Below are 15,751 nucleotides of genomic sequence, written 5' to 3'. Positions count from 1 at the left end.
ATCTCTCACAAAAAAAACCACAGACTCACACCCTTCTTCAGCTGTGAGGGATAACTGATGTAGAAGTTTGGATCGAAGGGCAGATTCCCCTTCTATTTGTCTCAATCTGCAGATAATGAGAGACAAGGACAGACACCCAGTCACACACGCAAAACCACACTACAACACCGCCTCCTGTTTTTGGTCCTGCAGCAGTTAGCTAGTCATTGTGCTTTTATTTATTTCCTCTGCATTAGTCATAGTGTCTCCGAATGATTTCTTAGTAACTGCTTGCAGACAGTTTGACCAGCCATGCGCTGCAGCAAATAAAGGACCCACAAAACATGCTCGGCCTCATTTGTCTGCATCACTTTGCTTAAAACCTTGACAAAGCCTCTGAGGCATACAGATGTGGGTCTGAAGAGGCTGCAGGGACACGTTAGCTTGAGCAGAGCCAAACATATGTGGTGCATAATGAATTGTGGATGTAAATACAATCAATGAGATTGTGTGATTACTTTTGTTTATGTGGACAAATGAAGTGCACTTACAAGCCCACACACAATAGATTCAATTAAAATGTTATGATCTGCAGTTTTCTGTTGAAACTGCTGTAAAATAATTGTATTTTAAGAATATCTTGATATTGTATGAAGGTTAAGGTTTACAGCTTAGTGTTACTTTTCCTATTTATTCCCTATTAGAAAAACCTGCTTTCTGGAGCCAAGCTCAACATCCACTATTTTTTGTTGGAGAGAAAGTAAGATCAAATATACTTATTTTTTAAATGTTTAAGAAAAAAAAAATTTCACGTTGTGTTGGGTTTGGTGGGAAAATAGCACTCGTAGTATATTCTGTGAAGAGGAGGCAGCTCTTAGTCATCTGCTATTCCGGGCTCCCATCACTCTCAACATAGACATGTATTTCAGCATTCAAGGGTTTTAAACCGCAGATGAAGAGGAAGCATTAAAAATGGTCTTGTTAGCTGAAACGTGTACATGTTTTAGTTAAATCTTACACACAAGTCCAGTAGTTTAATTTATACAAAGGAGAAGCTTTTTGACTTTCTGTTTAAGACACGTTTTTCAAAGAAACTGTGTTTCCAGGTTACCACCAGGTGGTTCACTAGTCGGTTCTAATTCAATTTTACAATACAAATAATTATACTTTTCTTCTGCATTTTTGTTTTTGTTTTATTTAAAGGAATTTTCTTAAAGTATTTCAATTTTGAATTTTGAGAAAATTGTGCTCAGATGGGGGCATGTCTATTTGATTGACAAGTGAGCTTATAATCTTTAGCTCTTCGTTGGTCTGACTAGGTGTCTTTCAGCATTTAACTTTTTTCCAGCATTTTTTTTTTTTTTAATCGTGGGAAAAGAACTGGGTGGAGTAAAGATGACGAGGAACAGAAAAATGTGGAGCATGATATTAAAGAACTTTTTTGAGCTTTTTAGTGTCTTGTAATGTTAATTCTTCAAAAAAAAAAAACAACCCAAAGTGATATTTTAATCCATTCACTCATCTCTGAGAATTTCTCTAAAAAAACTTGCGCTCTGATCACCAGCCCCTCCCAATCCAGGCAAAATAGCGAGTTCTCAAATTGTGACATCACAAAGTAAGGAACAGCCCCTTCCAGTAATAGTCTGCCCTGCCAGCACCGCCCCAGGCTAACAACACACCCCCTTTTTCTCCATGAAGCAAGCAGTGGTCGGCAAAACGCTTTCCTTAAAGGATAGCATGATATAGGCTCTTGAATGCAAAATAGTGAATTTGTTCTTTTCTTTCAATTACCAATTCATCATAATATTTAAACAGTTCATCCCAATTCAGGTAGAATTGTTTAAATATTGTTTGCTTATTTTACTAATTTACTGATTCAACTTGAAGTTGCAAAACTTTAATTTATGAATGATGATCACTTCCATTTTTTACCAAAAAGTAAAAAAAAAAAGTTGTTTTTGCCTGTAACAAACAAAAACAAACGATTGCTTTTAAGGAATATTGATCGATTAAAATTGCATTAAGACTAGATTGATTGATTTCAGTTGATATAGTTGCACTCAGCTTTAGAAAAACAGGTTTCAGCCTGATGCTACACACATACCGGGCATGTGATGTGCGTTCAAGAATGTGCTGAACTCTGGTACGTGAACACTCTTTTAGTATACGGTGTTCACACTAGACAGTCGCTACCTGATACTAGCACATGTACTCACAGTTGGAAGAGGCTTGGTGCAAAATGTGGAAATGTTGTCAATCTCGTGATTCTTGCTCCAGGCGTTTTCTTTCTTTCTTTCTTTCTTGTCACAGCTCTGTTCCAAGATATGAAACACTTGGTGTCATATAATTCCTTCCAGGCATAAACCGCATTTATTAATTTTTCCTAAATAATACATTTTCAAACAGTTGGCACTTCTTTGAGTTTAAAAGTAGACTACGCATTTGTCACTACCAAATCAGAGTCCCTGATTGGTCAAAGTTTTAATTGGTTTGACTTTCAACGCATGTTCAATGGCCTCGTGTTTTGTACGTAGAGCAAGAAAAAATACTCAAAAACTTGTGTAATGAATGCAGGAGTCTTGAACGTGGAGCCCGAAATGTGTATATACATATATATATATATGGGCAACAATACCACACCCTCTATATATACGGTCTTTAAGCACAAAAACATCAGCGTTCCCCATCTCAGTCTAAAGACTAGTAATCACCCCACAAAAGCCATGAAACAAAAAGCAAGACTTTTTCAGAAATGTTTTGAAAGTAAAGCTGTTATCATGAGAACAAATGAAAACTGGCTGAATTGGATTCTTTATCAGGGTCATACAGAACGTGATAAGGAAGACTCACTTATTCATTGACAGTAGAAGTACAGTTGGACGATGGCTTTTTTGTTTTTGTTTTCCATCTTAAGGTGGTTTTTTGATTGATGCAGCAAATCCCAAGTGTTCTAAAGACTGGTCATTCCAGGACATAGTCTGGTGTTTTATGGAGACATTTTAAAGAACTATTGACGAAATTAAAACATTTCAAAAGTGGGATTTGTTTTTTGGGTTTTCTCTTAGCTGTCAGAAATTGAACTAATAAAAGGACATTCAATGTTCTGCTAGAAACTTCAAAGTGAAGGTCATAACTCATCTCCCGGTCTAGAAAAGCCTCCATTTTCCCGGGTCCTTGTACACTTTTTTAAAGCTTCTCTGTTTTGTTTAATTACACCCTTAGGGTGTTTTTTGTCTGCTGACCTTTATACACTTATAACTGATTTTCTTTTCACCGTTTTAAAAGTCAGAGACATTCTGCTTTTGGCTACATTTATATCTATTTAATCGTCTGAATTTGTGACTCTGGTCCATTGTGACTTACTGTCAGCAAATCACTGCAAGTCATTTCCTTACAGCCTAAAATAAAATATTAGTTTCTGTCAATAAAGTCTGCCTTTTTTAATCTCATACTTGTTTATAAAGGCGAGGTTGCATTATTTCCACGTTATTTCCACACCATTGGGATTTCAATACATTTCAATTTTTACCTTTTAAACGTTTTTAATAAAACTTGTTCACTGGTCGTTCAAATATAGTTTATGCAAACTCTTCAGTTTCTACACACTGTGGCCTCTAAGCACAACTGTCTGTTATCAGTTTCAGTTCTATTCCTGCATGAAAGAATTATGACGCTTTAATCTGCGGCTGCATCATGAACCAGCTATTTCTGTTTGGCAAGTACAAATTCAGTCTGTGCTCTTAAACTCGCTTCTGAGCAGCCTGAGGGAAAAATGCTCACCATCAACCCTTAAACCAAAATTAAACTGAACAGGTCAACAAGACTGCTGGTGAAAGGAAAAGTCGACCAGCACAAAAACCATCAGAAACCGCTTTCATCAAAACGCTGCTGCCTGAAGCTCATCTGCTCACTGTAATTTGAAGTTGCAGAGGCAAAATTATTCTTCATGTATGTGCAAATTAAATTCATCACACTTCCAGAAGTTTGGGGTCTGAGTAGTGATGCCCACTCTGTTAAAATCTTGTGTTTTTGTTTCCTTTCATTGTGCAAAAACCCAAAGGGGCCAAGAATATTTGGGTCTGTTAGATCTGTGTCAAGATCCAACAGTGATTAAAGCCAACACTGAAGACTGTAACACTTAGTACCGCTGTGAAGTCTCTTAAAGTAGTTGTTCTGCCAAGTGTAGATAAACTGCCAGCTGTAATTGTAAACTGTAAAACTGCACTGCTCTTGAGTATTACATTTGCAACCTTCGCTCCTGTCCCTGGAGGTAAACCCGATAAGGTAACATGTGAACTGTGAAGGTCTAGTGAAAGCAAGATTACCAAAGGTTTTCCCTTAATACTTTGATAATCAAATTGAACTGTAGTAGTTTCTGTATTAAATTTATTTAGTCCTGTTTTACACATTTTTATGACAATTAAGATACAATATACTTTTTCCTAGTCTAGATATGGGTTTAAAAATGAAGTACAAACCTTCTGTTTGCTGCCTGAAAGTGGAAAAATTTGATTTAATTTAATCTAGTTTTTATAATCACACAGGAAATTCCAATGGTAAAGATAGGTTTGTTTCTCGATTGCGGTGTGATGGTTCCTAAGGGTTCAATCCTGGACAAGCCCCTAATATTTGTTACAGTCCAGATAAATCAAAGACCCAACAGATGTAATCATCCCAGTAATCGTGTAAAGACGAAGTTGATTCCAAAACCGTATCATACAAACAAAAGAGGAGGAAGCCTTGGCAAGAAGAAATGGAAGCACGTCAAGAAGTTCTTACAGAACGGGGCTGTTGGATTTAACTGCACCCCCCCTTCCCAATAAAACAAAGGGTGAAAACATAGCTGTTGGTGATTTCCAACTCATATATGAAGGAGCCAAAGCTGCTGGGCATCAGAGGATTGCGTATAACTGTCTCTGGGGTTCTTTTTAAAATGACTTTTAAAGGGATTTTAATAAAATAGAATTGAAGTATAAAAAGATTCTTCTTTCTTTTTTAATTTTATGTTTTTACTTTGATTACATATTTGGATCTTTTCAGGAAGATAATTGCTAAAACGTGTATCCAATAAAATAAGGAACCTTTCAAGTTGGGGCACAAACCTGAAAAAATGCGGTTAGAAAAAGCTTGTAGCAGTGACAGAGATGCTACAGTTGGCGGGCCACAAGCTCCTTGCTCTGCTTCATTCGCATGCATCTACTTCTGGATAGATTAGATTCAAGTACATCTTTATTTTCCTCGTCTGAACTGGAATCTGACTCAAAACCGTTCGGCTGGATAGCTCCAATATTGCTCTCCCTTTTTGCTGCACTACATGTTAGGCTGGGGTTGGGAGATGCTGTAAACTAGCGGGAGAGAGTGTAAACAAAGAAATGATGAGAATTGTTGGCTGTCTCATTCTGTGCCAACAGCCCCCCACATAACTCAGAGGTAAATTTCTGTTGCACTCCTGCTCCTCTGCAGAAACTATGTCCTAAAAAACTAGACAGCCCCCCCCCCCCCCCCCCCCCCCCCCGAAAAACAACATAATCATAACTAAAATGAAATAAATTCCCGCTCCCCTTAGCCAACTGTCGTTGTGTCCTTGGTCAAGACACTTCACCCTCCCTGCCCCCAGTGTGGCTCCACTGGTGTGTGAACGCGTACGAATGTCCCGGTGATGGTCAGAGGGGCCGTAGGCGCAAACTGGCGGCCACGCCTCTGTCAGTCTGCCCCTGGGCAGCTGTGGCTACATCAGTAGTTACCATCACCAAGTATGAATGAGGAGTGAATGAATAATGGACTCAATGGAAGCGCTTTGAGCGTCTGGAAAAGCGCAGATAAATCCAATCCATTATTATTATTGTTGTTGTTGTTGTTGTTGTTGTTGTTGTTGTTGTTGTTGTTGTTGTTGTTGTTGTTACCGGTATTAAAAGACCACTGGCAACACTTTGAAAATAGATCAAAAGACCATCAGAGTGGGACTTATAGAAGCTTTTAAACTCCAAAACAAATGATTGATGTGAAAAGAAAAAAATAGTAATTTTGAAAATAAAGTTTACATTCTTCTTGTAATTATTTTCATAAATATTTGGCATGTCTGATGGTGCTGATCATTTTGGCCTTGTGTTGCTGATAAATTCTGGCCCAATTTTTTCCCCTCAGTTATTGCCTTTTTGATTGAGGCTTTCAACTTTGAATATATCTCTAAAAACATTTCAGTTTGAAATGATACGCTGCGGCCATAATGTTGACAGATCCTTCCAGGAGAAATCCTTTTTTCTCTGGGTGTCTGATTTATATAATGAATTTAGAAACAGTTTCAAGCACAAAGCCTTTATTACCAAGCTCCCTCTTATCTCAGAGTTCTCAGTTTTTCTTCCATTTTTCCCTTAGAGTAAAGGCCAAGACAGGAGACTGTTTAACTTTTGAAGCTTCTCTCCTATGTAACCTGCTGTCTGTCAAGTTGCAGAACATGAAAGTGTTTGACTTTTAGGACTAAATTCAAATGTTTACTCTGAATAACCTATAAACGATAACACTCTTTTCAAAGTCATACTTGTTTTAGTATGCTTTTCAGTACATTTTTGTTTTTCATTAGGTCATATGAATGAATGCTCTTAAATGTCCTTAGAGTAGGCGGTTTTTTGTTAGATCATGGAAAACCTTAAACATGTCGCGGGTTGAGCCAGATTTTATTCCAAAGTGACATTATTCACAGGTTTATGTATAATTAACACGAGACCCCACACCTGCCAGCAGAGCTCCAGAGAACACTCTGCGGGTTTAAAACGCACCATCATTGAATGCGTCACGACTTAACCACTTAAGGATTCCCAAAATACCACCAAGGCAGCTTTAATCTACTCATTTCCATTACTTAAAAAGTCCAAGAGAGCATTTTTAAACTGTGGATGTTTTTGTTTTTTATGTCTGATTTTACCCAACAAATTCATGCAAAACATCGGGCAATAGCTCCTAATTAATTCAACTGTAATTGTCAGTCATACAAATATTTTTTTTTCCTAGAAAATATTTTAAAATTTCATTGCTAACTTCATGGTTTTTATTCCATAATAACTTCATGTGCTTCAAGCTGTCAGATGGGCTCATACGGCTGCTGCAGCTGCTGTTCTTGCTTTCCAAGAGCTGGTTGAACATTCACAAAAGCGAGTACAGATCCCCTTTAAAATTTATGTGCTGCTCACGCTTAACATTTATCAATTGTGATCCCCTGCTGTACACTGTACCAGAGATATCAAGATAAAAGTGCAGAGTCTGTTCTTTCTTTATCCTTTGTAGCTGATATCTGGCAAGTTCAGCTCCACGGTCAGCAGCGATTTCAGCACCACGGCCAGCGCCTACTCGCAGGGAGCCTGTTAAAAACACACTGCATCAAGACGGAATTAAAAAATGGCTTAGGGCAGGCAGTGTGTGGCATATCTTGAGGCTTGAAATTACTTCTCTGCCCTCTTGCTGCGCTTTTGCATAGGTTCATGAAGTGTCTCGGGATTCATCAAACATGCGTTTTCACATACCTGCCTTTAGAGTACGCCAGGAAATGCAAAAAAAATTTGTTTTCTACTTTTTTATGCATGGAGAACAGTTTTTAAAGCTAGAGTTGCTTAATAATGAGAGCTGTAATATAGATTACTGGAAAACTATCTAAACCTTTTCAGTGTAAGCAATTATACTGGGGAGAAACCTATTTTATCTGGGGAAACGGCCAATAAAAGTAATGGAAAACATTGTATTTAGTGCTGCCTTTAAATCAAAAAAGTAGCTACACAGACCAGTGCGACATTTCTGGAGACTTTAGAATAATTTTCAATTCATTTACATGGTTGTAAATAAATTTGAAATGAAAATAAGAGTTTGTGTGGCCACTGTTGGTTTCAGACAGCCAGATGTGAGGAAGACTTTAGAGGTCTAAAATTGTGTCGGAACAGAGCATACAATTTGTTTATTAGACTTCCTCCTTTCTCTTCAGACACAGTCACGTAGTTAAGGATACACAGACGAGTGCAAATGAGTACATCCGTATAGTTATTAGCCTTGTGGCTGCGCAGACCAATCAGCGAACTGCGTGGACGTTATAATCCAGCTGAGGCCAATACAAATGAGCTGAATGACAGAGTCTGTTTGCATCTCTTTTGCCTTTCATCTATGCCTGTCTTGCCGCATGTTTATGCGTTTGAAAGCGTACATTTTCATGCTGCTTTGGATAAAAGTGTTTGTCTACTCGAACACATGTGGGTCTGTGTGTTGTCTGCTCCTTGCATGTCTGTGTATACATTTACTCCTCAGGCCGTGCGTTGATCTTGTTTGTGTCCCTTCTAGTACTTAAAGCATGACGGATAAGGGAGGAGGACAGAGGTGGAGGGGAGGGCAAAGAAAAATGACCTGACAGCTTCTCAACTCCTAATCATAAAGGGGAGCTTGGAGGCTGTATATGTATGTGGGGAAGATTTACATCAAGCATACTACCCAAAAAAAGTTTATTATACAGTAAAGCTGCTTTGCACTGTTATGCCACACCTAAAGTTAGTTGTGTGTTGGTTGTCGGTGCAAAAACAGTGTGCAAAGTCGCTTTTATGCACGTCTGAATGAGCCGATTCACTTATATGGCATGAACGGTTGAAGAGTTGCAGTATGTTAATGTGTGTTTATGCACCAGTGTTAAGCTACGTTCATGTTGCCCTCAAGCAGCAACTTCCAAAATTAGGTCTATGTAAATCTGTTTTAGTCTTCTACATTCAAAACTTTTGCGTTCAGTTTTTACGACTGTTTTCTAGCTGTATGTCCAAAATGTGCAGCCACTGAGCTCACAGTGCCAGTTAAACCAGGCTGAACTTTGATCAATCAGAGACTCAGATTTGGTAATGACGTATAGATTTGGTTTATCTGGTGAACCCAGACATCAGGCGACAAGCCTGATGACATCTGCGTTTGGTTTTTAAATAACGAAAAACCAAGGCCACTCCCCTGGCATTATGATAATCCATATCTATTATTGCAAGGACACTAGTAAACGGTAGAAAAAGAGAAGCCCCTCCCTGCTTGTCCAGGGTGTTCGTAGCTTCAAACAATCCTTCCATTTCTATCCCCCGTAATGATCGTGACACTGTCATTTATTCACATGAACCTGGCGGATTTACTCTACAATTTTGACTATGTTGCTCTAGGAGTCTCGTTATTAAGAGAAATATAAACAGAAATGTGTAATTTTGGTAAAGTAGAAGTTACTAAAGTTATCAACAGAAATTATATATTATTATTATACTACAACTTCACATGCAGCTAAATATTAGGCCTTCTTGATATGGATTAAAGGCAACTTTAGGATAAGAGATGAGGTGGTTTGACTTTTTGCAATTACATTAAAAAAAACAGCAACGAGCTGCATTTATTTTTTCAAATGGTTTTGTTTCAAAAGAATCAATACTAGCACAAGTAACCATTTCTGTTTCCAGACCTAAGGCCTTCCTGCCTTTTTTCATTGCAACTCCTGCTGTAAAACATATTGTGCTGTGATTGGGTGTTCAGCACTTCACTATCTTCTCAGTGTTTGGAGGCCTGCAGCTACCTGCAGCAAGAATAAGTCCTGGTGAGAGAAAAGCTGCACAGGCGTGCGACTCAACACAGCATCTGTCAAACAGGTTTCTGCTGAAAGGTCTGCTGCGTGTGGCTGTCCAGTTCAGATACGCTGTATTACATCATCTCGGAATCAGGCAGTGTGGAACAGTCTGCAACAAACACAAGAGAATGTCAATACTCCCGGAAAGTGTTTGCTTAGTTTGTGTCATGCATTTTTCTTTTTAAACTAAATATTTATTTATTGTTCCTGCCTGTTGACAAAAGAAAGGAAAAAAAGTACAATATCATTAACCCTCCTTTTTTAGGCTTTGAACAACAGGAACAGTTGAAGAAAAAATATTGAATGAACATAGCGAATGAAAATAACAGTTAAATTAAACAGTTTCCATCCTTGTCAGTTAACTTTACCATCTGACAACTTTCCCGAAGACTTTGTATTTTGCTCACATAGACGTCTTTGAAACAAAAGGCACAAAAGTCGATGGGCAAACAAACATAGTCAGTTAAAAACTCCAGTCTCCAGCTTTGTGTGATTTACAGAAAAGTTTCACATTTTAAAAGGCAGTGGAAGACTTTTGACCAGCATGCAAATGGGTAAAAAAAAAACTTATCAAGGGTTTAAAACTCTATCTGAGCACATTTTAGTGTTTTTTTTTAAATAAGTTATTCAAAGTTAACACCTTCTTTATGTTTTCTAGTCCACATTCTAAGACAGAAAGGATGTGTAAATATGGAAGCGCACCATAACACCTTTTTCTCCCCATTGGAAGACCAACTCATGCATTTTAAACGTGGCATTATTATTTTAGTGGAGTCAGATTGAAGAAAGCAATAAAGACAATCTAACAACGGACATGTTTTTTTTTCCTTTGAGATTTCCAGTTTTAATATCCGTCAGTTCTGTTTTTACGAACATCTCAGGACCTTAGCAATGTCCTCCTCCACACCTATCCTGATTGAGATGCATATTACATACAGCTTTTATCCAGACTTCAAAATCTGCAGGTTGTGCGTGTGGAGAGTCTCACATTAGTCCCAGAGTGGCTTATTGTGCCAAACTGATCTGTGCATCAGTGCTGCAAAAGTAATCAACTCATTTGGGGATTTGATCTACACTTAAACCGTTCTCAAATTTATCAAGCAGATTTCAAAGTTAGCTTCATTTTGTGTAAAGCTAATCCCCTGCACGAAAAACCCTAACTTCAATACAATTGTCATTTATTTGACCTTTGTTTGCTGGTGTACGTCAATATTTTAAAGATCCACTCTCATTACATTTTTATTGATTTTAACATGTTATTGTGGCGTTTTTCTGATGGACTTATATGAAGAAAATTAGGATTGAAATTGCTTTTCTGAGGAGTTCTTTGTTCAATTTGTTGTGAATCAGGAGCAGACAGAAAAAAAATTGTTAGTTATTTGTTACGTAGAAAATCCACTGGGCGGGCCATAAGCTTCCTGCTCTGCTCTGTTCTGCAACGGGAAGGGAGGGAAGGGTTTTTAAGGGTTTCCTGCCGCTTTGAATAAACTGATTCCTAGCTGCGGTGTCGCAGTTAACTGCGACTCCTGCTGGTTCATCACCGCGGTGATCAAAAATCCCACAACGTTACAGCGCTATTAGTCAAATGTTTGCCAAAACATGTCAAACTTGGAAAAAGTACATGGAGCAGACTTAACAGTAGTATATCTGCACAAAACTAGATCTTCTTATCATGAAATGATTGATTAACAGCATCAAGAAGGTTTTCCATCTTAAAAATCTCTGGAAGTTGCACCATAATGGCTACTTTATTTGAGCTATAACTACTCTATGCTGAATTGTTTGATTATCTGAGTCTTCTGTAGAGATGAATTAACACCAAAAGGTTGACACTTGTGCATAATGAACCTAGCCGGTGCGCGCAGGCAGTGGCTGTGAATGCTTACATTCCCCTTGTGAAAAGCAGTTAGATGCCGTAGCTACAATCATTCCTCGTAGGAGTGTGTTTGTGGGATTTTTCATGCGGCACACACAACTCTTTGAGCTGCAGCCAAGTGCTTGTTTCGGGGCATCTACATCAGAGAAGACCTTCTGAGTGTTAATGGGACTTTACTGGGGGGGGTGAGCTTAAATATTGATGCAACAACTGAACAGCAATGTTGATTTGTTACACAAGTGTGTGTTCTGTGTGTAAGGAAGAAATTGAATTACTGAATGTTTTTGTTTACAAAAAGCACAAATATCTCTAAAATGTATGTTTCCATATTTGAAATCTAATTTTCAATAGGACTTAAAATGATGTTTGCTCTTAGCTTTACATTCACTGAATTCCATCTAAATATCTGTTATCTCAGGGGTTTCCATTGATTCTTTTGGACATTTTTTTCCTTGGTGGTGAAAAGACATTTATGAGTTGATGAGTTAGTAGTTTTTCTATAAAGCTATGTTCACACCGCCACGGGCAACACATGTTTAGGCAGCCAATTCCAATGACAGATTGATGTGTTTTGGGCTTCAGCGTTAAAAACTCTTGCTTTTCCTCATAGCTATGCAAGTTTTTGGGCTCTATATACGAAGCGCAGGGCTATTGAACACGTATTGCCAGCTAAACCAGATTGAACTTTTACCAGTCAGGGGCTCAAATTAGGTAATGATGTATGAATTATGGTTTATGTGGTTCATCTGCGTTTGTTTTTCAAAGTAAAGATGAACCAAGGGCACTCTCCTGACAAGATGATAATTCATATCTGCCATTGCAAGGATGCTAGTAATGTGGTTTCCGATGCCCAGATCTCAAGATTTACACCACTTTGAGATTTCGCACCAACCCTCCTCCCACTTTTGGTGGCGGACATGTGCCGGTAAACGGTAGTGAAAGTATAAGAAGCCCCTCCCTTTTCATCCAGTGTGAATACCATGAGCTAAACGCATGTTCAAGAACATGCGTGAAGGGCATTTTTGAATGCACTAGAGTGTACGTAGCTTAACAGTTGTTTGCAGCTGCTAGTGCATGAGAATCTGTCCTCAGGATTGTGAAGTCTTGTGGTGTTTTAAGTGCAGGGATTGTTGTTTTGGCCCTTAGCTTGTAGCCCAGGGCTTGGCATCGCAGCACAGCCCTGTGATTCATGCAGCTCTCATGCATGGAGCTCTGAAAACACTCTTGTTTTATGTCACAGCCTGTAAAGCACAGAAAATGCAACCTTCTTTCTTGTTGTCAAGAAATTGATTATCCTGCAGGCCAAGATTAGATTACCATTTTTAAAGAAAAAGCGCAGGAATACATGTATATATAGATGTTTGACTGCCATGCTGGCCGCTTTTGGGGCCATGCATTTTTAGCAATAGTTTGTGTTGGACTCCCCGTTAGTGTCACTCTTGACAGAATTACTACTCAGGACTGATGTTTTTCAGAGCAGTTGCGTTTTATTTTCTTCAATAAAATCCGTAAAAGATAATTTCACACTGGTGCTGATGTCAGTCAATAGGGATCCACTTAATCTGCATCAAAACGATCAACAGCTCATGCCTTAGACATAGCTCTGTGCTCAAAATAACTTAAATATTTTATAAACAAATCCAGTTTGTTGTGAATTTTGGCACCTACAATTAAAGACCTAAAGCAGTTTGACAGTAATATGTTTTTTTAGTAGGATTATGTTTGAGGCTTCAGCTCCAAATTGGTCTTGAGTTGCACTTGATGAAAGTGTTGTTTTTGGTCTTTTTAACATGTTCTTGTAGAATTTTTCAGATAACCAAGAACATATATGAAGAAAACTAAACTTAAAAATTGTATATATGAATATTTCTTTATTCAAATTGTTGTGAGTCAGGAGCAGACAAAAACATTTTTAAAGTTTGCCTAAAAACAGCTTGATCATAATTAAAAGATCACTGGGAACACTTTTAAAAGAGATCAAAAGATGATTGAAATGGGACTTTGTCTCACAAGCAGAGGCTTGAGTCTTGGCTTTAGCTTTGAGACTTGTGATTTGTAATTTGTTTATTAATTTTAACCCTTAAAAATCAATGTCAGATTTAAAAATCAAAGTTCTTTTTACAATATTTTTGCATTGGGATTGTAGAAACATCAATTGTGTCTTTACAAGTTGTTTAAAGATCATTTTTTTCATATAAATATTAACTATAAGCTTAAAGACTCAAGACTTTGACCTGCAAATTTACAGCTGAGGACTTTAGACTTGACTTATCTTTGGCTTTAGCTTGAAAACTTAAAGGGAAAAAACGTAAGATTTTAAAAATCTGATTTTGCATAAATTAAATGTCTATCTTCTTTTCTTGGTGTGACATTACATTGTGGCAAAACATAGACACATAATTATAGACACAAAAAACCCAGTCTGTGCTTTTCTTTCCACTAATGTCTTCCTCTTTTCATGTGTAACTCGTTTCTTTTTTACCCTCACTCTCCTTTTTAGGTGATAAGTGTAGTTATCAGCGCAGAAACACATCATATCAAAAAATGAAAAATGATTCTTTTTTTTTCTCATTTTGCATCTCTCATTCAAAGACCTTAATTAGGATGTTTATTATTTTGCAACAAACAAGCGGCAACAAATGAAATGTAATTATAATCGCCTACTTTTTCCATGTTTCTGTGTGTTTGTGGTTCTCAACTAGTTTGATTGGACTCTTCAAATCTGGTTTGCATGAAGCTGCAGTTCAGTTTTTTCAACACAAGTTTGTCTTATAGCTAAAATGATGAAAAACAAAGTTTCCAGTGCAGTATTTCTAATTTTGTTGTGTGGAATGTTATAGTTTTCTTTCTTGTCCTCCTGTCTTTAGACCAACATCCCCTTCCTCCAGAACGTCCTGTCCAACAATCAGTTCCTGCACTCCACCGTGGACACCCAGTTCATCGACGAGAACCCCGAGCTTTTCAACCTGAAACCCACGCAGAACAGAGCCCAAAAGCTGCTGCACTACCTTGGTGAGGGTCCGCCGCACACAAACACTTCAGCACAAGTGCAAAAGAGAGAAATCAGTTCATATTTAGATGGTGCTAATCAAGCAAAAACACTATCAAACACTGACACTGCAGCTGTGTTTTCTATTTAAAATTTAATAACACATTTACTGCGCCGCCAATTCAAACTGTTAAATTGCCGTGCAAAAACGGGTCGTCGTGAGCAGAAATTAAAGGTTAATAACGCTGCAAGCATCTGGAGCCGAGCTGTCCTGATTGTGTTTGTGGCTTTAGACACAGGAATTTATTTCCCTCCATGAGTTAAACAGCTGATTTGGTCCGATAGCTTTTTGTTTCTTTCACGCCGGAGGTAATGCCCAGTCTTTTCATTTGAATAGTGTGAACAAAATGCCTCCCTGCAAGCCTCGTGTTCAAGCAAAGAACAAAATCAATACTTGATGGTTTTGAATGAATTTTGTAAAAGCAGGACCTTGCAAAGGGGGGCTGCTGCATTTTAAAATGCTTTACAATCATCCAATTTATGATTGACTCTGATTTGTATTCTCTGCTCTCGTACACCAGGTCATGTGATGGTGAATGGACCAACCACACCCATCCCCGTCAAGGCTAAACCGTCCTCTATAGACCCTGTGGTTCCTCATGTGGGCATGGGTAAGGAAGAGGCTATATTATTCCCCCATAACACTGCCTTTTCTTTTTTTTTTTACTTGAGTATTGAAGCAATTCCAAATCATTCAAATGGTCTTCATTGAAGGCAAGTCACAGTTCTGATGTGTTAAGGGTTGAAACCGTCCATTGAACTGTTTCATCAATAATGATGCTTTTAATTTATTACATTTGGATTAATTTACCTCGGAGCGGGGTAGGGGTGATCGGCTTCATTTCCCAGGGTGAGCAAGCGCTAAAAATGTAAACACTTGTGGATCCATAGGGCACTTCGGATAAAGGGGCTGACCAAATGACAAATGGGCTGTCGAGCAGCCTGATTGCTGGAGGCAAGAAAGTCTTTCCTGAATGGCTCAGTTTAGCACTCTGGGAGGAAAACCCTTTTCCTCCCAGAGTGCTAAACCGAGCTTTGAGTACAGCCCATTGTATGTGAAGGCAGAAGTTCACCGCTTCGCACCCTGCTCTGCACCAGTGCCCCTGTAGTCCTGCAGGAAAGGCCAATAAACAAGCTCTTTTTGATGAGCTTGTTTAGCTACTTAAAGTCCCTGGAGTGGAGCTTCAGAGTCTTTCTGTTGATGTATTTGGAGAAGAAAGGAAAAAAAAAA

General features: G+C 38.3%; 1 protein-coding gene across 1 annotated transcript in view; it reads left to right on the top strand.

Annotated features, from left to right (window-relative positions):
- The window catches only part of pc (pyruvate carboxylase), a gene marked incomplete in the record, with an annotated part of 294,475 nt that overhangs the window by 212,832 nt on the left and 65,892 nt on the right, over nt 1–15,751 (top strand). The window contains 2 exon segments of the mRNA XM_023965793.1: nt 14,339–14,483; nt 15,042–15,131. Coding sequence (XP_023821561.1) covers nt 14,339–14,483; nt 15,042–15,131 — 235 coding nt within the window.

The sequence above is a fragment of the Oryzias latipes genome, chromosome 18 (genome assembly GCF_002234675.1).
Source record: "Oryzias latipes chromosome 18, ASM223467v1".
Classification (NCBI taxonomy): Eukaryota; Metazoa; Chordata; class Actinopteri; order Beloniformes; family Adrianichthyidae; genus Oryzias; species Oryzias latipes.
Note: the sequence above shows the minus strand (reverse complement) of the source record. Positions and strands in the feature narration are given on the sequence as shown.